This window comes from Barbus barbus (genome assembly GCF_936440315.1).
Source record: "Barbus barbus genome assembly, chromosome: 6".
Classification (NCBI taxonomy): domain Eukaryota; kingdom Metazoa; phylum Chordata; class Actinopteri; order Cypriniformes; family Cyprinidae; genus Barbus; species Barbus barbus.
Genome location: NC_136734.1, coordinates 30,428,208 through 30,453,983, shown reverse-complemented (window position 1 = coordinate 30,453,983; position 25,776 = coordinate 30,428,208). Strand labels below are relative to the sequence as shown.

At 37.4% G+C, this 25,776-nt stretch overlaps 1 protein-coding gene across 4 annotated transcripts in view; it reads left to right on the top strand.

The window, feature by feature from the left end:
• osbp2b (oxysterol binding protein 2b) overlaps positions 1-25,718 on the top strand; it is a 69,094-nt gene extending 43,376 nt beyond the window's left edge. For 2 of the 4 annotated variants that reach the window (XM_079419563.1, XM_079419565.1), the window contains 12 exons: positions 4,292-4,542; positions 11,869-12,067; positions 12,222-12,345; positions 13,157-13,223; positions 13,814-13,966; positions 16,543-16,788; positions 17,359-17,479; positions 18,741-18,844; positions 19,661-19,756; positions 19,973-20,157; positions 22,268-22,488; positions 23,085-25,717. In XM_079419563.1, coding sequence (XP_079275689.1) covers positions 4,292-4,542; positions 11,869-12,067; positions 12,222-12,345; positions 13,157-13,223; positions 13,814-13,966; positions 16,543-16,788; positions 17,359-17,479; positions 18,741-18,844; positions 19,661-19,756; positions 19,973-20,157; positions 22,268-22,488; positions 23,085-23,227 — 1,910 coding nt within the window. In that variant the 3' untranslated portion in view covers positions 23,228-25,717. Of the gene's footprint in view, positions 1-4,291; positions 4,543-11,868; positions 12,068-12,221; positions 12,346-13,156; positions 13,224-13,813; positions 13,967-16,542; positions 16,789-17,358; positions 17,480-18,740; positions 18,845-19,660; positions 19,757-19,972; positions 20,295-22,267; positions 22,489-23,084 lie in introns of those variants that run through there. The other 2 variants (XM_079419564.1, XM_079419566.1) reach the window with 2 other exon arrangements.
• The last annotated feature ends 58 nt before the right edge of the window (positions 25,719-25,776 follow it).

The window sequence follows — 25,776 nt, the reverse complement described above, 5'->3', positions numbered from 1 at the left end:
CTTTTTCCTATCACTGTCTACTCATATGTGATAAGGGTACAGCGAACCAGTGTTGCCAGGGTTGCGGTTTTCCTGCACAATTGGGCTATTTTGAAAATACGGTCGTGGGAAAAATGACAGAGCCGTGAGTTGCGGTTTTTTGGGATACTTTTATAATGTACCGCGGCCGCACAAAGTGTAGCCTATATATACACATGTGATCGCAAAAGGAAGTTATTACAAACACTCGATGGTGGTTTAAAGTGAGTTCTGAGTAAAAGTGTACTAATCTCATAAATTGTCTTATGTAGCATGATGCTAATGTTAGCTCTATTGCACCCTCAGAGCAGGTCCAATTCTTCTTCATAATGCATTTTATCATAATACTTCATGTAAGGTCGCAAGACAATGTTTTGTTGTATTTATTTAGAAATACTTTTGATAATAGTTGGGTAAATGTGATTAAAGCTTGGTAAATGTTTTATTGCCAGTAGAAAGGCTGATAATGGCTGAATTAAAACTAAATAATAATAAGTCTCATACCTAGCAGAGATGTGAAAGGTTATGTTTCCTTAAACTAGTTTGTCATGCATTTCTTTATTTCAACACATTTACAGGTAAATTCTAGTATTTTAAATTTGCAATTAATCGTGATTAATTACAGTCCAGGACTGTGATTAACGTGATTAAATTTTTTAATTGATTGACAGCACTAATGTATATATGTATATGTATGCATGAACCATATATTACGCACACACACAATCAAATTTGCGTACTGTGAGCAATATAGGCATGGGTACTTAGTATGGTAATATGCTGTTAGTAACATACCCAAAGATTCTTCTGTCAGCAGTAACACAGCTCACAAATATGTGATGTATGTGCACAGTCAGCCACTGTGTGTGTGTGTGTCTGTGTGTTAGTGGCTAATGCAAAGAGAGAAAAGAAGAAGCTCTAGAAATGGACGATTTGATTGAGCGTTTTCCCCATGTCGGCGTTCAGACCCTCAAGATTCTGTTGCTGTTTAGATTAAAATAGTCAATAACTGTCTCAAGGCCAGTAGCTGATCTGGCATCCACCAGCACAACAATGATCTGAGAAACAGGAGAGACCTTTTTAATGCATAATAATTATCTGGTATTAAGTCATAGAAGACTCTCATTTATTTAGCATGTAACTAAACTTCTTTCTACAGGAAGTGCCCTAAAGTGACCCCTCTTCCTCCTCCTCAGTGTTTTCTATCTGCCTATGTTGTTGTTGAGTCATGAGAAGGTTAATGTGTTCAGTCTTTGAACAGTTTGCTGACGGCTGCTCTGCTCTCTGCTGAGGAGGAACAAACACAGTCAAATCAATCTCACCCTTGCCCCGCTCCGCTGCTCTGAATGAGGTTGCCATGTCCTCTTTTCTCACACTCACTATGCCATGTCTTTTTTCCAAATGGTCTTTTTTCTTTGTCAGAGATGAGCAACAGCATCCTTTCTTTGAGAAATTGTTTTCTAAGTACATTGTGGTGTAATAAACGTGTCTGTGAGTAGCTGTCTCATTGCATCCATGTTGCATGATCCTGTCATGGCCTCAACTCACGTTTTGTCCATTTGCTCTATATTTATGCCACTTGTGTCATTGGAAGGGAGCCTTTGTGTGTGTGAGCATGTCCACACATGCCAATGGACTTTAATGATGGCAGCTATGGAACTATGCAAAGTGAACACATTTCGGCATCCAAATTATTTATCATTTATTTTTAACACGTCCTATCCACTAGCATAGCTTAGACGTATTTTTTATAGCTTAGACATCACAAGTGATGCTCCTGACCAGTAAAGGCACACTAAGGTACTTTGTTAATTTTTTAGGCTATTTTTTAATCTGACAGCTATTGAAATGAATGCAGTACCATATAAAAGCTAAGGTTTTTGGTCCACAAAGGAATAGCTTGGAAGAATGGATGAAGGTGATTTAATTGCAATAGCCAAGTCTATTTCCAGATCTCAATCCAATTGAAATGCTTTTTGGGAACTTGCATGCAAAAAAAAAGTTTTGTGTGCATCCTCCAGTATAGATGGTGATGTAATTTTTTAGGCCAACAAAGTTAGCATTACATTGGTTCCCTTGGCAAAAAGTCAATAGGATTTTTCAATTGGCTTTATTGATTATTGCAGAAAACAATTCTGTGACCAACAAATGGTCTTGATTCTTGCACGCTGTTTATTAAGAAAATCTTCACAAATGGACACAACCTTTATGAATTTTGAAGCCTGAATGCAGTCAGCAGATGTAACAATCTAAAGTTAGGCTATAAATTAAACTCAGTGTCCCCAACACTACACTTCTGACAAATCATTAATCTTTATTTAAAATCTGCAATTTGTAAAGTTTAACTTGGAATAGTTTGCAAGAATGTTAGAATAAACAACTAGGCTGTAAAAGTGGATTAGTGAGTTGATGAGTACCCTTTTTCAAGAGAACTGAATTTCTGTAAACATTGTTATTGAATAAAATATTTCAAAGGGACATATTTGTTTTATTTAAATCACCTTCACCAATTGATTTTGTGCAGAGAACGTTTCAGTATCAATATTCCCACATGAGGTCTGTTGAAAACTGGCTAAAATTTTCATTAGCTGTGCTTTTTTTGTCAAAATACTAATTTCTTTTGGTGTGAAACATTGTTGAATTGCTTGAAATGATAGTTGTTTGTGCTTCCTCACCCTACATATTATCAACAGATGAGTCTTGCCAGTGTGTTCTCCAGTATGACTTAAAGAGTTAGTTCACCCAAAAATTAATTACTCACCCTCATGTCGTTCGTTCATCTTCGGAACACAAATTAAGATATTTCTGATGAATTCTGAGAGCTCTCTGACCCTCCCATAGACAGCAATGTAATTACGACGATCAAGGTCCAGAAACATAGCAAGGACATCGGTAAATAATGCATGTAACATCAGGGGTTCAACCGGGGCCGTTGAATGCTTGAATCTGATTGGCTGACAAACGTTCTAAGGTGTGCAATTATTTTCAGGGAAACACACGGCGAACGTAGTTCCAGGCACCGCATTACATGTCCATATCACTTCGCCAAATGATTTGCATTATTTCAAAGGTCCTTACAGTCTAAAACAGCAAAAGAACCAAAACCCACAACGACACTGGCCAAACAAATAAACATAGTAAGCAAAAGGATACAATCGACAGATTATATCCATGTTTTTGCAACAAAATTACGCTTTATTATGTACAAAAAGCACATAGCCTATCTCTCCTGCTCTCTCTCCCTCACTGACGCACACACGTTAACATACGCGCTACTCTGACGATTTTATCAGTAACATAGTTTAACAACTTAAAAACTACATGACTTCTCACAAGCGAGGTAACAACAATGGCGCTGTTCATGAAGGAAATGAACTTTAAGTTTGACTATAACTAGAGACATTACTGCCGAACACTTTTGAGAGACGCACAGAGGTAATCTCTCTCCTCTCATAACTTAGTTATTTACTGTATTAACTGCATCTGCATTAGTCTACTGTCAACAGCTCAAGCCTCCGTTACGGTTTAAAATAATGTTTTGGAATCAGCAAGGGAGTCGTTGGATGAGATAAAGAAATAATCCTACTCACAATAGCGATTTAAGGAGAAAAAACAGACAAATGCCTTGAAATATATCATCTGATCAGTGTCTTGAGGTGTGGCAACTATAAGCGGAATAATTGACTTATTAATAATTAATTAACTGAATAATTCTACGGCCCGTCGTCAATTATTCCTTACTTCTTCTCCCTGAGTTACCATCTTCCGGAATTTTGGAGAGTACCTCAGAATTAACGTAATTGGCATGATCCTCTATGGAGGATCAGAGAGCTCTCAGATTTCATCAAAAAATATCTTAATTTGTGTTCCGAAGATAAACGAAAGTCTTACGGGTCTGGAACAACATGAGGGTGAGTAATTAATGACATAAACTAACTAAACTAACCCTTTAATTAGGAAACCCATTTATATCTGAGACTTTCAGGTTTCTTAACAGGTAATATTTTGTGTGTAGTCACTATCTCTTAAAGCTGTCCACCATCTGTGTGTGTGTGTTGATTTGGGTGTTTGTGCTCCTGTTGTTAGGGCCTCAGCCACCTGTAAATTCAGCAATAATTAATGAGGGAAATTAGGAGGAGCTGTGGTCTAAAAGCAGCGGGTAAACACATTGTGGGGACATGGGATGGATTTTTTTGTCTGTTTTAAAGCAATAGTTCACCCAATAATGACATTTTCTCCCTTCCTTCTGTGTTCTGTGTCTCTCTCTGTGTAGATGACTCTGCGGACGAGGAGCCCACCTCTCAGTCAGACCACAGTGAGATCCAAGGCACTCTCAAGACTCTGGCCAGTAAGTTGGATGACTTGAGCACGTGCAATGACCTGATAGCCAAGCACGGAGCAGCGCTGCAGCGGTCTCTGAGTGAGCTCGAGACCTTACGTGTGCCTCTAGAGGGAGGAGAGAAAATCAAGGCTGTCAACGAGAGAGCCACCCTCTTTCGCATCACCTCCAATGCTATGATCAATGTAAGTAGAACTGACTTTCTGTTATTACAAAATTTGAGTTGGGTCAGGTTTCAATTATTATAAAATAGATATTTTGTGTATACACTATCGTTTAGTTTGAGGTCAGAAAGATTTTGTTTTTAAAGAAACTAATACTCTTATTCAGCAGGGATGCATTAAATTGATCAAGAGTGACAGTAAAGACCTACACTAATACAAAAGATTTATTTTTCAAACAAGTGCTGTTAAGAATTCTTGTTGAACTTGAGAATCCTGATAAAAAAAACAAAAAAAAAACTATAAATTAAAATTAAATAAAATTACAACTATATTTCTTGAGCACCAAATCAGCATATTACAATGATTTCTGAAGACTAGAGTAATGGCCATTGCAGGAATACATTTCATTTTCAAATATATTCAAATATAAAACAGCTGTAATAATTCTGTTTTCTTTTGTAATAATATTTCACAAAATTACTGTTTTTACAGTTTTTGATCAAACTGTAGCCTTGGTGAATATAACTTACGTTTTTTAAAAACATAATAAAAAAACAAATGTTTGAACGGTTGTATGTTATTGAAATGTATGTAATGACAATATAACAATCAATAAGACTGCCTGGATTTTAAAAACATTTCATTCTTGGAGCTGGAGAAATTTGTCCCATTTTTATGAAACAAAGAGTCTGAGCAGGGTGCGAACTAAGGGGGAGCTAGGGGGAGCTCGGCTCCCCTTAATAAGACATGGGCTCCCCTGAAAACGTGATTTGTGAAATTTTGGGGGGTTTCAAAAAATATTGACAATGTGTTATTTTGACGTGCAATTTCAGTTTTGTGTAATGTGATCAACGTGGATTATTATGTGTAAAATTGCAGAAATATCATTCATTCATGCATGACGGCGATTTAAACCTAATTCACTTCAATAAAGATAACTATACATGCTATTCTTGTCATGAGCACCAAGGTGTGGGGGCGCTGCGGTGCAAATTCATTCCACTCATGTTTAGTACGTTAACTCAAAGATTGGTAGAAAAAAATATAAACGTAGGATTCAACATTGGCCGTAGATCTGCGCACGCAGTCCTTGAAATCAATTCTGCAGTTAGCATCATATAGCATCATATAGCCACCATGGCAAAAAGAACACAAGGCAGTTTAATTCAATTTGGTTTTACTAAGAAATTGTGTAATGATGACGTTAATGGCACGACCGATTCACCTGCTGCAAGCCCTGTTAGCACATCTCCCACCGCGCCGACAACCAAGAACTAAGTCATTGCAAGACCCCCCGTTATTAAAAAACAAAAAAAAGGTGGGCTCACCCAAAGTCCGTGGTATAGTTCGAACACTGAGTCTGAGCACTGTCTGACTTTGTTCAAATTAAGGACTGGTTGTATTTATTATCTTTAATCATCTGGACAGTGTCCTACTATGCTACGGTCAATATGAATGAGCAAAGTTCAGAAATAATGGGTGGAAAGATTGTGGTTCATTTATCATAATGGACAATGTGAAATCTAATCCAGTATTTGCTGTTTTACACAAACATACTTCATCAAACAGACTCATTTCTGAACCTAGCTCTAGAACAGAATATTACTCTTTTTCAGAGAAATTCCTAATCTTTCTCTGTTTTCAAATTTTATGTTCAGCGACTCTCTAAAGGAAAATGTTTTTGCAGACACCTGGATCATAGATAGTTTTTCTTTTTTGTCTGTAATCAATGAAGGTAGAGCCTCCACTAACGTGATCAATAATGGTCTAGGAATAGCTCTCAATTTTGCGGATGTCCTCTGTGTCTTTGATTTCCTAAATCAAATTCTGGATGGGTATCACTACTCACAGTCATGGAAGTCAATATTAGAGGTGTGTGTTCCATTTCAACTTTGAATTTCTAGGAAGGAAAGGACATGATGTGTGGCCAAGTATGGTGAGTGACCCATACTCGGAATTTGTGCTCTGCATTTAACCCATCCAAGTGTACACACAGTAGTGAACATACACCCGAAGCAGTGGGCAGTTCGGTTCCTTGCTCGAGGGTCTCACCTCAGTTGTGGTATTGAGGGTGGAGAGACAGCTGAACATTCACTCCCCCCTCCTACAATCCCTGCCGGACCTGAGACTCGAACTCAAGACCTTTGGGTTACAAGTCTGACTCTTTATCCATTAGACCACGACTGCCCCCTATCTTAGGTGAATGCAATTTCATGCTGTTTATTTGGATTCGTGTGGATTTCGAGAGAGCATTTTGAGCAAATATACATTGACTGCATCATAATTGTGATTGTTGGTACACAACTTGAATACAAACCTCACTTTAGTCTTCACAGTTACAGGTAACTTATTCTGGCAAAGCAGTGACCACTTTAAAGTAGCCATAATTTTTAAGTAAAATGTGTCTTAATATTTATTGATAAACAAAGTGAGATTGGAAATTTACATGCACATTTATTTCATGTTAAAATGTGATTATGTCCATTTTAGGTGAGATGGTGATTAGTTGGTTCACAAATGCCATAGATAAGAAGTGGCTGCACTGAGGAAGTTTGGAAACAACTGATATAGGTACACCTAACTAACTCTCTTTAGATTTATGTTTAATATAGGAATCCAATAGTTCACCAATGTGTTATTGGCTGATAAATTTTCCATCTGTTTCTCACTTCTTGAGATTAGCTTGAATCATTAGCCCTGCAGACAGCAGTCAGGACCTGAGTCTTTGATTGATGGAACGCTCCACCAGATCTGCATGCTATAACACTTTCATTAGCGAGATCTGTTTAGACTCTTCTTTAGTCTTCTTTCTTTCATCTCTAAAATGATTAATAGCCAGCTGAACAGAAATAATCATGCATAATGAAAAGTGCTGAACAGTACTGTGAGGTCTAACTCATTAAAGCGCTCGGAAGGGCTGAGTTCTAATGAGCAGTTCTAATGAGAGGAAGAGGAAAACCATTCTGATCTTTGTGTGTGGTCTGATGGGCAAACAGATGATATGTTTAATAATATGCTTCAATATTTGAAACAAGAGAAGAGATGGACAATTCTCTTGTTGTCACCTGACTCTCTGAGGCTTTTAATCATGTCTGTGACGTCATGCGCTACTGTTCAAATGTATAGGGTATGTACAAATTTTTTTATGCTTTTGAAAAGCTTTCTTATGCTCACCAAAGCTGCATTTATTTGATCATAAATACAGTAAATACAATCATTTGTGAAATATTATTGCATTTTAAAATAACACTTTTATTTCCCACTTGGTTTAATATTTTATCTAATGTAATGACATTTAGACACTTTTAAGTGTTATTTAAGTGTCCAAATAGTTTTTGAGCTGCTGTGTTTGTATATAAGAATAGTTTCACAAAGCCACACTGAATCACATGGCTCTCCCTCCCCCTCAACTATTTTAAATGGCATTTCTCGGATATGTGGATGTACGACACACGTGTCTCTTTCCTCTAAGCTCTTCCTGAAGTCACGAGCAGTCTGGGGCCCAGGGCCTCACTCAGCAAAAAAAAAGTGGAAGTTTGCATATGTTAAAGGTGAGGAGCTGTAGTTTCATGAACGTGTGAGGAAGCCACAGTCACATGCTAAGCGTAGCACAGAGGATCCTCTCTCACAGCAGAGCTCTGGACACTAGTGCTGACAGGAGTCAGGTAAGGGCTGGTTTGTTTTGTTTGTGGACTTTAAGGGCACAGAAGTGTAAGTGGGATGCAAAGAGTGGAGAGGCCTATACTGTTGTTTTTGAACTATGTTCTGTACAAGGTCCAAAATTAGCACCTGCAAAGCACCAAATGTAAGTAAAAATGGGCTTTGTGAGTAAATCAATCTAGTGAGTTGGCTTGAAACTTTATTAGGGACTGTAACATAAGTCAAACTGTAACATAAAACAAATGTTTATTGAAGTTTTGCCTCAATTTTATTAGCAGCAATTTTTATATGAGGCCTAAATAGTTTTTCCCCATGAATCCATGCATTAATGCCTCCAAATGAAAATATAAGAATTTTCGTGTTTTTATGAAGGTGTTGTACGTACAGTGACCTACAATGACCTATCATTAATATGCAACAAAAACAGCTATGTAATGCTATATATGCATATATAATTGTATACTTTTTCTCTTTTAAATATTCATTTTTTTGGTATGTAATATTTTATTCATTCAATTTTTAAAAATAGATCTGGCAGACTTTTTGTCTAAAGCAACTGCATTCAAGCTATATGTATTTTCATTCCCTGAGAATTAAACCCATGACTTTGGCATTACTACAGGATCTTGTAACTTTTTTTTTCATTTAATCTGCCATTGGCAGTTGTGGTAAAAGGTGAATTTTGGTCACTGATTCTGTGCCCATTTTGTTAGAAATTGAGCTCAGTTATCTTTGTCAGTGTGGTTCCTGATAAATCTAGCAGACTGGGGTCAGTCAGATGAGATGTGTCATTGTGCCTCCATATGAGACTAGGGAGATGGACAAAGAAACATTGATCAAGAGAGAGAAGAAGAAGAGAGTACAGACACGCAGAGGCATTGACACTGTAAAAGACGTGATTGGATGTGACTGCGAGCTGCCTTAGTGATTTTTGTGGAACGTACTGTAGTCTCAGTTATTAACGTGATTGATGAGCTCTGATGAGAGAGATGCTCTCACAGAAACTGAGTTAGATTAGAGAAGTTATTTTTAGTGAAACCTATGTGTGGTGTGGGTTATTATTCTTAATAATGAGCAAGAAACATGCTATCTGTCATACATTGCACTATATGTACTGAAGAAATTGCTAGGATTTCAGGTTTCATTGCTATGGACTGAGAACACGGAATAATTGAATTGAAATGAATAATGACATTGTATTGTCTTCTGCAATTATAACTGAATTTATTCTTACCCAACTGAATAATTTTGCAGCTTTGAGGCTGTTTCTCCTGTTTATTATTGAAAAGCTGGTTCAAATCTATCTATATTGTATAAAGCTCTATATAAATAAATGTTACTTGACTTTAGAAAGGAAAAAGCTCTTTAAAATCTCACATTTCTCCTCGATAACAATTTAAACTAAGAGCAAATGGAGACATATAGTTCTGTTGAAAAAAATTGATAATCTGAGCCTTATACTGAACCATGACTGTGAACTCAGAAAAGTTTAATGAGGTTTGAAGGAGCAACCTTTGAGCAATAACATTTTCCTGTGTGTTATTGCACAGGAAAATAGACTGTTTTGTGTCCATGTTATTGACCAATAGTAACCTCTCTTAGATACTTGTTTTACTCAATACTGCTAATCCGAGACCCAACTAAAAAAAAGCATGACTCAGCTCATAGACCGTCTGAACGTGCACTGGCCATCAGATTTACTCTTTCACTTCTGCTTTGAGTTGAACCACTAGAGCTACGACCCATGATCGATTTCATCAGATCTTTTCAACATTTCTGTCATAGACATGTCAAATATAATTGTCTGTCAGGAGAGAAAACTAGAAGAAAGGTGGAGAAAGAGGAAGACAGTGAGAGGAAGGTATTTCCATGATCTCTTCCTGTGATGACCATTTTTATGAGGGAGACCAGAGCAGTAATGAGGAAACAGGTGAATTCATGTATGGTGCCTACGGCAGGAGGACAAATAAGATCCCTAGGGAATTGGGAGCCGGGATTATCATGATGGAGATAGCAAGGGAAAACAGAGAAGAAGATGAGGATGTGGAGGCAACATTTGCTGTACACCTCTGAAATTGATAACATTTTTTTATATATTTATAGCTTATGGTAATATATTTTCAAATGAAACAAATGGTATTTACATATGGTGTTATCCTCCATATACAGTATATTACTGTAAAATATTTTTAAAATGACTGATATATACTGGATCTAGGTGTAAATCTCACACATCATGAATCACATACAAATTTGAATACAATAAATAGTCATTTAAAGGTTTTACAACAAGAAATTATAAATATATACATTTAATTTCTTGTAAATTTTTTAATCTTTTTTGAAAATGTGAATTATGTTGGAATTATTTTATTAAATAACTATTGTTCTTAATTGTGTACTAGCTTTTGAACCAGTAATCCAATCTGTATGCTTTAAAAGAACCTCATGAAGAGGATTCACTTTCAGAAGCTCTGTAGTGAATGTGGTTACATCATCAAGTTTTGATTCATTAAAGAAACCCATGCTGTTTGTTCCTCTGAGCCAAACTGGAATGATTGTTGATGCTTAGTCCCACCCTTTGCCCAGATTGGTTCAAACTGTCATCTACCCAACCAATAAAATGTTTTTGGGCTTCTTTGGAACTTAGAACAAACGCAAAGTGAAAGTTTTTTTCACTATTTTTTTTTTTTTTTCAAATGCAAAGTGAAAGTATTTGTGTGCAAAAAACAAACAGAAAATAACCAATTTTCACAAGAAGCACTCTGACAAAGCACAGCAGAACACACGACAGAGAACTTTGGCATAACACAAACCAAAAACAAGGATGAAACAACACTACATATAGGATAAAGCATTGGAATTTTTCCTGGTAGAATTGATTCTGACTGAGGTACCTGGTCCAGGGAGGAGGAGTACAGCCAAGGGCTCGCTCGATCTGTTTGGGTCTTATACTATGAAAATATTTGTTCAGTTGCACTCAGTATATTCTTTCTCGTTTTGAGTGCTGTTTGTGAAAATAATTTGCACTTTGTATTTTTGTTGCGTGTGAGAATTTACAGTTGTTTTCACTACTTGCTACACTATTTGCATTTGTTGTTCATGTTCAGATTGAAAATATATTTCTCTGAAAAAAGTCACTTTTGCTTCAGTGATCTTTTTATTTACTCCCTAAACTATATCTATATTATCAGTAAATAAAACAGACCTGTTTTTCACTGAAAAAAGACTAATAATATAACTATATATTTGTTTATATAACTTGCTATAACTTGCTTAGGGAATGTTAGATGTAGACTAATTTCATTTGGAAGTGTAAAAAAAATCCAAGTATAATCTCCAGGAGTTTCTGTTTCTGTTTGCCAAAAAAAAAAAAAAAAAGCCTTTAAGAGTTAAAGGATTATCTCGATCAGATTTTGTCTAATTAGGGTTTAAAAACATTTGCATTTATGCATTTGGCACTTTTATCCAATGCGACTTGCATTGCATTCAAGGTGTATGATATCAGTTCATGAACACCCAGGGAATCAAACCCATGCTCTACTGTTTCATCTGTGATTGAATCAAAACTCTCACGGAGGTTGATCTTTAGGAGCAGAATCAAGCCCTCCTGGTCTAAATAGTACTTTTATTTTGTTCCTGTGTTTGTGTTGATGTTTAGTCCCTGTTTTGAATCTTCCTGCACAGGCGTGTCGAGATTTCTTGGACCTGGCAGAGAGCCACAGCCGCAGATGGCAGCGAGTACTTCAGCATGAGCGAGAGCAGCGCACACACCTGGAGGAGACCATCGAGCAGCTAGCCAAGCAGCACAACAGCCTGGAACGAGCCTGGAGAGAGGCCCCCACGCACGCTGTCAACACGCCCAATACGCCCACCACCAACACGGGTGAGACACCCTAACCCTGCTGCATCGTGATCATTCATAAATGAATATTATAGAAGTGAATGAGCTCAGTTATGAGACATGGCATGATGGTAAACGAGCATGACTGCTGTAATGGTACTGTTGTGACGGTTTTTGACTACTTATGTATGTACAGGAGTGAGTGAAAGGCCCAGGAAAGAGGAAGCGAGTGATGAAGATGAGGATACAGAGTATTTTGATGCCATGGAAGACTCACCTGCTTTTATTACAGTGACTGCCACAGACTCCTCTCACCACAGGTCAGCGTCATCCCCACTTAACCCAAAAATGAAAGTCATACATTTTTCAACAACATTAGGGTAAATAAATTGACACAATTTTCCTTTTTTGAGGAGAGTTTGAAAAATAGTCGTTAAAAATTTAAATGCAGACATTTTATTCATAATGAATTCAAAACACATTTCAATTTCTACTACCTACTGATAAACAGTACACAAAAAACATTCATTTCCAATGGAGAGTAGTGGAAGCTGCATGGAGTTTCGACCATATGAATATGCATCATTTTTGGGTCTGATTTATGCTTCGATTGCATTTACATATTTGAACTCAACCGTATGTGACCACCTGACCAAATGAGATGTATTCCAATCAAAATTATGAGCATGAGGTGAAAATGACCAAATATGTTGCACTAAAACTAATTCTTTTAATACTATTTGGTAAAAATAAGTGGTTATTAATAACTATGTCTGAAATGTAATATTTCAGAAATTAATGTAATTTATAAAATATTTTATAATTGTGAACTAATTATTTGATCAATTATTACATAAGTAATTATATTGAATAGCCCTAAAAAAACTATGCTTTTCATTCAAATGTATTGTGTGGATATATTCATGCATTCACTATTCCTTCATTACGGTTGTGAATAAGTGGAGGATAACGCTTGTGATTTATTTTTATTTTTTTTAAATCTGGCTCTTATTCACTGGTTGACTCCTGAAACCTTTACTCCATCAGTCAAACACAATTTCACACCGTTATTCTGCTTATTTGCCTGTATCTCATCCTCTTACTGTCTCTCTCCCTTTCTTGTCTGTGCAGACGGTCTCAGAGTAATCTCAGTGGTGCTAGTGGAGGACAGCCAAGTGACTGGAACCAGGAAGACAATGTGAGTGTGACATGAAACAAGAGCCGAAAACAAAAGTTATATACACGGATCCAAAAAAACAACAATGAAAATCTCAGATTTAAAATCTAATTTAAAAGGGCGACAAACAAAATGCTTAGGCATTCTGAAATACTAAAAATAATTTGTTATAAGGGCCTGAAATTTGCTTCATATTTGTAATGAAAAGTTGTTGTTTTTTTTTTTTCATTGAACTAATGTGAAGTGGAAGCATTTTCATTAGTGGGCTCAGACTTTTGGACCCCACGGGGTTTCTTGGGGCATAAAGATCCAGTAGACTCAGCGTGACTGTGAATGTTTCATCAGGTGGTCTGTGTTCATCATTGACTCTCACAGCTGTTGTTTATCTCAGTTAACCGAATCTTAATTAACTGATATCTGCTCCCCTCGTTTCATCTTTCTCTTGGTGACTCACTTTCTCAGACAGATGGCGCATCAGTCAGCTGTCAATGCTTATGCATTACGTTCCTCAAGGGCACTCAGGCCCTTCAAATAATGTCTTTCAGCATAAAAACATTTAATAAATTTCAGATGTTTTTTTAATACAAACACTCTTGTCTGTGTCTTTTTAGTGTTCTGTGAGCAGTAATGATTTTTCAGGGAAAGAGCTGCAGCCTCACCGGAAGAGGCGGACCCAGATCCCAGAGAAGCCCAACTATTCACTCAATCTGTGGAGCATCATGAAGAATTGCATTGGCAAAGAACTCTCTAAGATCCCAATGCCTGTAAGTGATATCGGAGATTAATGAAATGGTCCTAAATGCAAGATTATAATCAGTGCATTGCTGTTCTTTGAGAATAGTAAGCAAAATGTGCCCAGATTATATATTATTTGCATGTACACTACTGTTCAAAAATGTGGGGTCAGTGAGTTTTTTTAAAAAGAAATTAATATTTTTATTAGGGCTGTCAGTCGATTAAAATTTTTTAATCTAATTAATCGCAAAATAAATTTGACTGTGAAAATACCCACAAAAGATTATTTAAAGGGGTCATGTGATGCGATTTCAAGTTTTCCTTTCTCTTTGGAGTGTTACAAGCTGTTCATGCATAGATAAGATCCCTAAAGTTGCAAAGACTAAAGTCTCAAACCCAAAGACTTGTCCACGCCCTCCCAAAACGGCTCATTTAAACACACCCCCATATGTCTACATCACTGTGTGGGAAGATTTTCATAACACCGCCCAAATGTTTACGCAAAGAAAGAGGGCGTGATTTTTATTCTCGCTTTAGTATAGTTGCTGCCGTTGGCGCCATGTCCTGGAGATGCTTTGTTTCATTGTGAAAGCGAAAGTACTTTGTTTGGGCTTCCAAAAGAGGACACAACTAGAAATCAGTGGTTAAGTTGTATCTACAACACTGTTCCAGAACAGTTCAAACCAAATATTAGAGTGTGTGCAGCGCATTTTACGGAGGAGTATTTCCTGAACCTGGGAGAGTAGCCTACAATGCACAAAGGCTGTTTCTATAAAGTGGGGCAATTCCAACTTTGCAAGGACAGTCTGGTGCTTCTGACTCACAGCCTGTAAGTATGTTTTCATATTTAAAGAATTTGCCACTGACGATTCAAACACGAGTTTTGAGCTGTGTAGAGTAGCGCTTGTTGACCGTCGTTTCTCCGATCACAAATGCAGACATGATAATGTTTATGCAACGCATCACGTAAAAAGACGAAGATAAAAGTAAAAAGATTAGATTAGATTCACAGTGACAATGCAGTTGAATCTAATCTAATCTAAAAAAAAGACAGTATAAGTCATTATAATCAGTAATTATGTCCACACTGGATGCAACAAATGCCTAATTTATAATGGGTTTTATTGTTTTTGTCTCATCACGCCGGGACACGGCATCACAATACGGTAAGGGGTGTATCATTTCCGTTACACGCTTGAGGTATTTGGCCAATCAGAGCACACCTTGCTTCTCAGAACGAAGAGCTTTGTAAAAATCGACGCATTTCAGAAAGGCGGAGCATAGAGGAGCAACAATAATGTACAGTATGTGGAAAATAATGTTTTTTTTTTTTTACTTAAGCCACATAAACACATTGCATTACACCAAATACACAAAATAATGTTCTTTTTAGCAACGTCATATGACCCTTTAAAGCTATTTTTGTGTTAAATGAGAAAGTATCAAGTAGACATGACAAATTGTAGCTTTAGAAATAAATATTTTATTTTATTCAACATACAATTTATTACACATAAAAATTTAGGCTATAAAGGTTTAACATAAACTATGGAACACAAAAGAGAATTTTTGTTCATACAATGAAAATCATTAAGCAAAACAGCTTTATTACCAACAGTCTTCAAAATACCTTTTATGTTCTACAAAAGAAAGGTTTGAAACGACACGAGGGTGAGTAAATGATGTCATTTTTTTTTTTTTTTTTTTGGGTGAACAAAAATCCTTTAATGTTTTTATTTTTATTATATTATTATTTTATCTAAAAAAGAAACTAAATCTGCCAGCAGGTGGCGGTAAATGTCTTCATTCGATTCATTCAAATGGCTGATTCATTCAAGTGTTACTCCACCCCAAAATGAAAATTTTGTCATTAATCACTTACCCCGATGTCGTTCGTTCATCTTTGGAACACAATTTAAGATATTTTTGATGCTTTCTGACAGCTCTCTGACCCTCCCATAGACAGCAATGGAATTAACACGATCAACATCCAGAAATGTAGCAAGGAGATCGGTAAAATAATCCATGTGGAATTTGAATTTTGTTCAAATCAAAGCGTTAGTGATGTAGAAAACGTATCCGTGTGTTGCAGCTGACACAGAACAGCATACGCAGTTCACTGGGGTAATGGTTGCTGAAAATCTGCTAAAGCTTTGCCATCACAAGAATAAATCACTTTTTAAAATATATGAAAATAGACAGTTATTTTAAATTGAAAGTAATATTTCACAATATTACAGTTTTACTGATCATATAAATGGTGAGCATAATAGACTTCTTTTAAAAACATTAAAAAAAATCTTAACGCCAAATTTTTTAACTCTAGTCTCTAGCGTATGTATTTTTTTAAGCTAATATTTTTCACAACCCCTTGTTCTATAAAAGAGAGGGTGACAGTTCTCTTTTAACTTAAGTTTGAAAAAAAGGCAAAGAATACTTGCAAGTTGTGGCAGCTTTAGCTTTGTAAAGTAACTAATTTAGCTGAATGCTAACCTTTTAATTCCAAAACAAACTTGTAGAATGGGTCTGTGGTCACAAGACAATTGCAGTACCTCCAGTACCTACTTGACACAGCCAAGGTGTTTTCCTCTCTCCCTGTGTCCAGGTGAACTTCAACGAGCCCCTGTCCATGCTGCAGCGCTTGACAGAGGATTTGGAGTACCATGAGCTGCTGGATAAGGCAGCGCGCTGTGAGAACTCTCTTGAGCAGATGTGTCTGGTCGCAGCCTTCTCCGTCTCCTCATACTCCACCACAGTGCACCGGACGGCCAAGCCCTTCAACCCTCTCCTGGGAGAGACCTACGAACTGGACCGCCTGGAAGAATTCGGCTACCGTTCCCTCTGTGAACAGGTCAGTGTTAAGAGTCAAAAGGTCTACAGTAACATATGAGGAAAGCTATCCGTTAGCATTTATATTCACCTCAGTAGAGGTTGTTAAGCTAGAACAAGGCACTCCACTGTTTTTTTTTCTGTGATGGTAAAGCTGAATTTTCAGCATCCTATACTCGTCTTCAATATGTCATGATCCTTCAGCAGTCATTCTAATATACTGATTTGGTGATGAAGAAAGTTTCGCTGCTGAATTCATTTTGCATCCAGCATATAAGCACATGTCTCATAACAGCATATTTTGCAAAGCAGCATATAAATTAGGAATTTAGCAACAAGAGAGGAAATGAGAAATTAAGCAATTTATTATAGCGCAGTGTCACAAAACTTGTTTTCTGTCACCTTCAGCCAGTACTGGAAATGCTTCTCATGCAAGGTTCAGTGATCGGAGGGTAATGATGGTTGAAGGTGACTGTGAGAATACCAGAATCACACATAGAAAGTCCACACGTCTGAATGAATAAAGACACAGCACTCCCTAGTGGTGAATTTTATATTCAGCACTCGACTGATATTTGCCTGTATCTATCAGGTCAGTCATCATCCGCCGGCAGCCGCCCATCATGTGATGTCACAGCGAGGCTGGACCCTGTGGCAGGAAATCACCATCGCTAGCAAGTTCCGTGGCAAATACCTCTCCATCATGCCTCTGGGTGAGTCTCTTGACTTTCAGTATTTCACTATTCTTCATATACTGTAAACAAATGTACACATATGTACTAGGTTGTAGGGATGTAACGGTATTAAAATTTCTAATCACGATTATAGTGACCAAAATTATCACGGTTATCAGTATTATCACGGTATTGTTAAAATGTGCTGGAGATGTTCAAAAAGTACCGACACATAAATCACTTCACCAAGTTTCATACTTAAAAATCAACAAACAGCAAATAAAATGACTTTTTGTTTGCATAATCACTAAAACAATAACATTACCAATGAGGTCTGGATTTTAAATGACAATTTGACTGACAACAGTTTAATAGCATGTTCAAATAAATAATGTAAATGTTCTAATAAAGCTTTGAAAAAGTTTAACATAAAGGTAGACCACACATTTCAGCCTTTAAAGAAAAGGGTTAAGTTAAAATGATAATTGATTAATAAATGATTATGTATTTTATCTGCTACATAAATAATTCTATATAGCTTATCTGAATTGTTTAAATGTGTAGAATCCACATAAGTTTGTTTTTCATCAACCGGTTAAAATTTACAGCAGGTCATGCAAATTTGGTCCATTTTTTGGCCAGACAGAAACTGCACACAGGCTGAATGTAAATAAGTGTCTGTAAATCCACTCTCTGGCAGCAGGTGGCGCTTTATACGGAAAAGCTGAATTACAGCTGATTCCCGTGAACTCCGCGAACACTTCCTTTAGGTATTGCATGGAGCGAAAATGAGAACAAAATGCCATCAAATCGTTTCTGAATACAGTCCGAACCTTCAGAGGTACATTCATATAATTAATTCATTGATATATTCATTTGTATAATTCCCTTAGCACTCTTTTAAAACCTCCCAGCTTTTCCGCCCTGTTTTCACTCAGAACGAAACTACTGTGCTGCCGTGCGCTCGTGACACTGTTACTGAAAACTCTGCTTTATGCTGGACTGTATTTATTTATCGCGAGTTGTTCAAATCACGGTAATCAAATACGGTTTTAATGATAATTAAAATATGAAACGGTAATACTAACCGTGGGGAATTTTATCATGATTTATCGTCAAACCGGTAATCGTTACATCCCTACTAGGTTGTAAGTAACACGAAATCTATAAACATTATTTATGCTGATTTAATTTATTGTCACGCAGAGGATTTATTTTGTATTTCTCTCTTGACTTCACATGATTTGTTTGTCATATTGAGATAATGATGAACACATTGATTTTCTGTCTGTCTAACCAGGTGCGATCCACCTACAGTTTCATGCGAGTGGAAACCACTACGTGTGGCGTAAAGTCACCTCCACTGTGCACAACATCATTGTGGGCAAACTGTGGATTGATCAGGTTGAACTTCTGACATTATTATTATGACATTATTATTGCAGTAGTATGTAAAAAATTCAAAGCCTAGAAACGTCAAGGGGAATATATTGCTTGTAGGTCCATGATTGTAGAATATATTCTTTGTATGACCTAGTTTTACTCAATTTTGATGTCCTCTTCTGACTAATAAAGACTAAAAAAAGAGAAAAAACGTTTTGCAATTAAACAATGCAGCCAACAGTGGTGTTAATGGCATAATTCACTCAAACATGAAAATTTTGTCATCCTTTACTCACCCTCATTTACATTTATGCATTTAGCAGACGCTTTTATTCAAAGTGACTTACATTGCATTCAAGTTACAGTTTTTACATTTTATCAGCTCTTGTTTTCCCTGGGAATCGAACCCATGACCTTGGCGTTGCTAGCGCCATGCTCTACTATTTGAGCTACAGGAAAGCTTTGTATTCTTTTCACGTTTTCATTTTGAAGAATGCTGGTTGATGGTCCCCATTGACTTCCATAGTATTTCTTTCCCTACTATGGAAGTCAATGGGGACCAATAACTGTTTGGTTCTTCACAAAATCTTCTTTTGTGTTCAAAATACAAAAGAATACAGGTTTGGAATGACATGTGGGTGAGTAAATGATGACAATTTTCATTTTTGGGTGAATTATTCCTTGAAGTTTTAACTGAAAAAAATATGGGACGTTTTCTGTTCAATATCAAATACGACTTTATTGAAGAAAAACACCTCCATGACCGCCAGGTTTTAAGAACCACTGATTTAATTGTAGGTATTTCTCTCTTTTCATCTCATATTTTCTTTGTTGCAGTCAGGAGATATTGACATAGTCAACCACAGAACCAAAGAGAACTGTCAGCTCAAGTTCTCTCCGTACAGCTACTTTTCAAGGGAAGTCCCACGAAAGGTATGTTTTGGACTTAAATAGTCCCTTACCTTTTTCCTGTCCCTCCCGCTGTGATTCATGTGTGAGTTAGACTGACAGCAGATAAGAGCCCTTAATGATGTTTGTCATGCCTAAACCATCTTTCTATCCTGCTCTGCCCTCTCTCTGTCTCTTCATGCTTCTGTAGTTCAACCCCAGAGCTTGTTACCCTTGTTCTCCTTGTTCTTCCACTGTAAGGTCACAGGAGTGGTGAAGGACAGTGACGGCCAGGCCCACTACATCCTGTCAGGTACATGGGATGAAAAGATGGAGAGCGCCAAGATCGTGCAGAGTAGCAGAGGAAGCAGCAGCTCTGAGGGCAAACAGAAGACTGTCTATCAGACGCTCACGCCCAAACTGCTGTGGAAGAAATACCCTCTACCGTAAGACACAGCATTAATATCTGGAATTCATGTCAATCGATAAAGTACTGGCCTACCTCCATATACTAAGTGTAAGTATAACTAAATGAACTGCCTACTGACCAACCAAACCAAATTACCTACAGGCTGACTGACCCTACGCATCAATAAATTACCAAAAGTTTACCAAACATTACCGGACTAACTCCCTATAGACAGGGAGTTACCTGCCTACCTACAAACCAAATTAAATACCTCCCAAACTAAGTCTAAAGGTAATTTGTCCAGTAGGTGGGTAGTTACATTGGTAGTTACAATGGTAGCTACTTAGCTGCCAAACAACTTAGACTAATCAACCTACCAGACTCACTACCGACAGACCAAACTACCTGCCTGCAGAGCCAACTACCTCTTTAGCCCCATTTCCACCGCAGGAATTTTGCCCAGGAACTAGGGACTTTGGGCCGGTGCATTTCTACCACAGGAACCAGGATGTAAATATAGTTCCAGGTACAAATTTGCCCCTCAGAAAGTCCCTGCTTGCGAAGTAGTACTTTTTCAAAGTTATGGAACTTTTGGGGGTGGGACTAGGGCACTGAACATGCTGATTGGTTGAGTTCACGCAGCATTGTATGTCAACCACCATGTATTTGCTTAATTTTTTTTAAATATTACTGTTATTGTGTCATGAAATGTAGTTTTAAAAATATGAGAATGTAGTTGTTTAAAACCTCTACCTACTTGCCTACCAAACTAAATACTGAACTAAAGATGTACTATGGCATTACCTACCCAAGTCCAAAGATTAGTTAGTTTAGTAGTTAATGTGCTAGGTAAGTAGCTCATTATGTAGATAGCTGCTTACCTACTTACCTGCCAGACTATCTGCAGAACTACAGTATTCAGCATAAATGAGTACATCCCCTTTAAAACTCAATCAATTCAGCAATTACTCTTTACTTAAAAGGCATATTAGGGTTGTTTGGAGATGTAATATTCCAGCAAGTCTGCAAAGTGAAGTGAAGTGACATTCAGCCAAGTATGGTGACCCATACTCGGAATTCGTGCTCTGCATTTAACCCATCCAACGTGCACACACACAGCAGTGAACACACACACACACCGTGAACATGCGCCCGGGGAGCAGTTGGGGGTTCGATGCCTTGCTCAAGGGTCTCACCTCAGTCGTGGTATTGAGGGTGGAGAGAGCGCTGGACATTCACTCCCCCCACCTACAATTCCTGCCGGCCGGAGACTCGAACCCGCAACCTTCGGATCACAAGTCCAACTCTCTAACCATTAGGCCACGACTTCCTCTCGAAGTCTGAATGTCAAAATTATTCGGGAAAATAAGATTTTCTTATCAAAGTGATAAAATGTTTAAAAAACTAGTACATCCTCCTGAAAGTTACAAAATAAAAGTTTTTGTAAAATGTTTACATGCTTTTCTTCTCTTCTTTTTGCTCTTAACAGCTCCCACTTACTGTTGAGGAGCAGTTATGAAATATTGTTCTTGTAAATACTTTCTAGCATTTCAGTATTTATTTATTTTTTTAAATATGCATGCAAATTACAGCGAAGTGCAACAGTTTCCGTACGGTGTTCAGCAGTGGTCAAAGAGGTTTTCAACATTGAATTTTTGAATTGATTTCTTCTTGTAAACTCAGATATGTGGATTCGGACGGCAATTAAATTACCACACGACTTTGCTGTTTGTCAAAAACCACTAGGTAATTTGGGCAGGGATTTGTACGCGGGGTGGTGGGAGAAAAACACCGGCATTCTGCATTCAGACAGCAATAAAATCAAATGTTGATGTAAATGTTGAATATCCCTTACGTCCCCGTGAGAAACAATTACCATCCTAATCTGGCTAAGGAGAAATACCAGAGTTGGCAAAAGAAAAGAGTGATTGCATTGGTACTGTATCTTCTTAACTACTTACCTACTGTCTAAACAACACACCTACCAGACTCATTACTGACAGACCAAAACTACCTGCAGAAATACCTTCTTCAATTCCTACTTGCCCACTTAACTAAAGATGGCCTTGCAGAACAAATTGTAAAGTTAGATTCTTTGCATAATTTTTGCATTTGTTTCTCATTCTCTTCTCCTCTCTATCTCTCAGAGAGAATGCTGAGAACATGTACTGTTTCTCCTCTCTGGCTTTGACCCTGAATGAGGAAGAGGAGGGTGTGTGTTGGACGGACAGCAGGCTGAGGCCGGACCAGCGGCTGATGGAAGCGGGACGCTGGGATGAGGCCAACGTAGAGAAACAGAGGCTGGAGGAAAAACAGAGAGCCACGAGGAGGAGGAGAGAAGCTGAGGCCTCAAAGGCCATCGATGAAGGTGAGCTGAGGTCCAAGGTCACACAAGACGGTCACATCTCTGTGACATTTTGTCGATGTAGAAGTTTTGAAAGCCATGAAACTAGGGGCGTTATTGTTTTCATTGCTGCAAAAGCTGAGTCTAATTGAGTCTAAAATTTAAGTCAATTAATATTCACTTCTTGTTTATTGGACTGTTTTATAAAATCAATATCATATTTGCAATCTTACTGAAAAAACTGTACTCTATTAACTATATCACATGATATAAATATAAAAGACATATAAAAGTCATACAGGGCCATATTCCCATATTTCGAATTTTGGGGGAATTCTAAATGTATTTTAATAGAGTAAATCATGAAATTGTGAACTCTAAATGTGCCCGTGCAGTAGTCTAACTTACATTTCATAGTATATGCGTGCACCCTGTGGGTGTGCTTTTGTATGGTTTTTGCAATATACTCGATAATGTCAAATTACATATATTTTAAACAACAACTACGATATTATCGTAGATGATATACATCACACACCTCTACATGAAACTATAAACTCCATTTGTCAGCCACGACTTTTGTGCCACAGTTCAGGCTGTTCTCCTGTTTTGTGTTACAGGACAGGACTTTGAAGGCTATGTGCCGCTGTGGTTCCAACAGAGGACGGATGAAATAACGGGACAGACTATTTATGTTTATAAGGGGGGTTACTGGGAGGCCAAAGAAAGACAAGACTGGAATATGAGTCCCGATATCTTCTGAGCACGCAAAACAATTGACTAACTCTGCAGACAGACAAAGACAAAAGAGGAATAAACCCTCTACATGAACTCATCAGGGCCTTGGGACTGCAGAGGTAGTGGAGACAGGTCATGAACACCTGCACTGTTTGATCTCTTAGAGCGTGTGTGTGTGTGTGTGTGTTTGCAGCCCAATGACATATCTTTGCCCGACTCTTAAACAGACTACTAAAATGGGAGAACAGAAGAATGTTCTCTCTGAAGTTCACCTCAAAGACGAGTGTGTGGGAGAAATGCACAGTTGAACTCTTAGCCAAGTGCCGCCCCAGTTTATCTTCCAAAACAAATCAGGTTCTTTTTATTCCGTACAACCCCATCACAAATGCACTTTCCTCTCTTCTCAGCAGTGAAGTACACTGGACTCAGTCTTGTTTATAAAGAGATCATATCAAAGACCACCCCCGCTCCACCCCCGTCCCATGCTAGCCTGGACAGCACATGAAGAAACTCCCATATGAAGGAGAGACTCATTTAACTCGACACAACACAGCTGCAACATTCTGCTGCTTGTACTTCTTTTAGTTTCATATCAACAACAGTACCATATTTGGACAAAGGAAGTTCTTGTATTTGTATATCCCAGGAGCACAATCAGGCTCTTTTATTGGACACACAGCTAAAGACTTTCTCCCTGGCTCCGCCCACTTTGCATAGCAAATGACAGTTAAGATTCATCTCATGTCTTCAGTTAGCCAATGAGCTTCAGGCAAGCATTAAAAGAGCCCTTGTGTCTGTTGTATTGGACAGTGCAGGTATTCGGACACAAATGTGTCATGCACATTAATTAGCTGCTTCCTGCATTGGCTCAGTGGAGCCCCCAGTGGTCATTATCATGTTACTGTGACTGCCACAGTACAATGCATATCAATGCAATTAAAAATAAAAAAATTAAACTTTTTTTGTACAATCAGGATACTTAATGAATGAATGAACAATCAACTAATAAAAGTAAACAAGTCACCCGCTTGACTCACTCAGAGGACATAGCAAACAATCAAAATACAAAGTGTGATGCTGAAAACACAAGCAAACAGTTTGCTGACCTTGTTTTGTGTTCATAGCATGCTTGTATTTATTAGCAGTAGAGAACGTGGATTAAAACACCCAAGTGTTCCTGATGAAGGGGATTGCTGTAGTTCACATTACATTGTAGTACATTTTTTTAAACTGGTAATTTCAGTACTCCATGACAGAGACTGACAAAGGCCGAAGGTTATATAAATCATCAGGACTCAGGAGTGATAAAAAGGAGATATTTCTGTTGTTTTGCTGAGCACTTTGAAACTGTAGCCCCCACTGCAAAGTTGTATAACAAATCTAGAGTATTTCTTTTATGATTAGCAAGTTCTAAAATTCTCATTTGTGACCCAGGACCACAAAACCAGCCATAAGTGTCAATTTTTCGAAATTGAGATTTCTACATCATCTGAAAGCTGAATAAATAAGCTTTCCATTGATGTATGGTTTGTTAGAATAGGACAATATTTGGCCGAGAATCAACTATTTGAAAATCTGGAATCTGAGGGTGCAAAAAAATCTAAATAAATCACCTTTAAAGTTGTCCAAATGAAGTTCTTAGCAATGCATATTACTAATCAAAAATGAAGTTTTGATATTTACAGTAAGAAATTTACAAAATATCTTCATGGAACATGATCTATACTTAATATCCTAATTATTTTTGGCATAAATAAAAATCTATCATTTTGACCCATACAAAGTATTTTTGGCTATTGCTACAAATATACCCCAGCGACTTAAGACTGGTTTTGTGGACCAGGTTCACATTTTATTTCTAATTACTGTCGAAAATGTAGAATTAGCCTAGAGGTCTTATTTTGCACTCACGCCACCATATGCATTTTGTGATAACCATAATTATTACTATTATGAAGAAAACAGAAGTAATGATGCCATGCCATCCTAATTGCTGTTTTGGTAAAAACCTGAATTTTAACCAAGAGGTTTACTTGTAAATGGATCCAACTAGTCAGTTTTCTTTAAGATTATAAATGTTAATCTTTTCTATTAAAACTCACTGACTTGGATACCGGCAGGCACTTTTCATGTCTATATACATTTGTTAGGAATGTTTTGGTCTCATGCAGATTGACTGAAGGGGGTGTGATGATTTGTGTAGAATTTTAAGTGAACCCTGGTTCAGCAGCGTGTCAGGAGGTGATGTGCCCACAAGAGCTATTGTTCATCACCAGCAAGGCTTTTCTGTAGGCTTTTATGACCTCTGAACACAAAGAGATGTTACTAATTTTAAACAGTTTGTTAATGCTGGCATATCCTTGGTTTGTTTCCATTTCAGCTCTAAAACACTGAATGAAGCACAATGCAACATTTTAGCGTTTATGTTTCTTCACATTTACCCATACATGTAAATGCCATTTTCCTTAAGATTATTTATGAAAACAAATAAAATCTTACATTTTTGTTACATGGTTTGCAAGTTTAAGATCTGAGTTGGTAATAGAGATTGTAAATTCAGAGCTATAGAGAAAA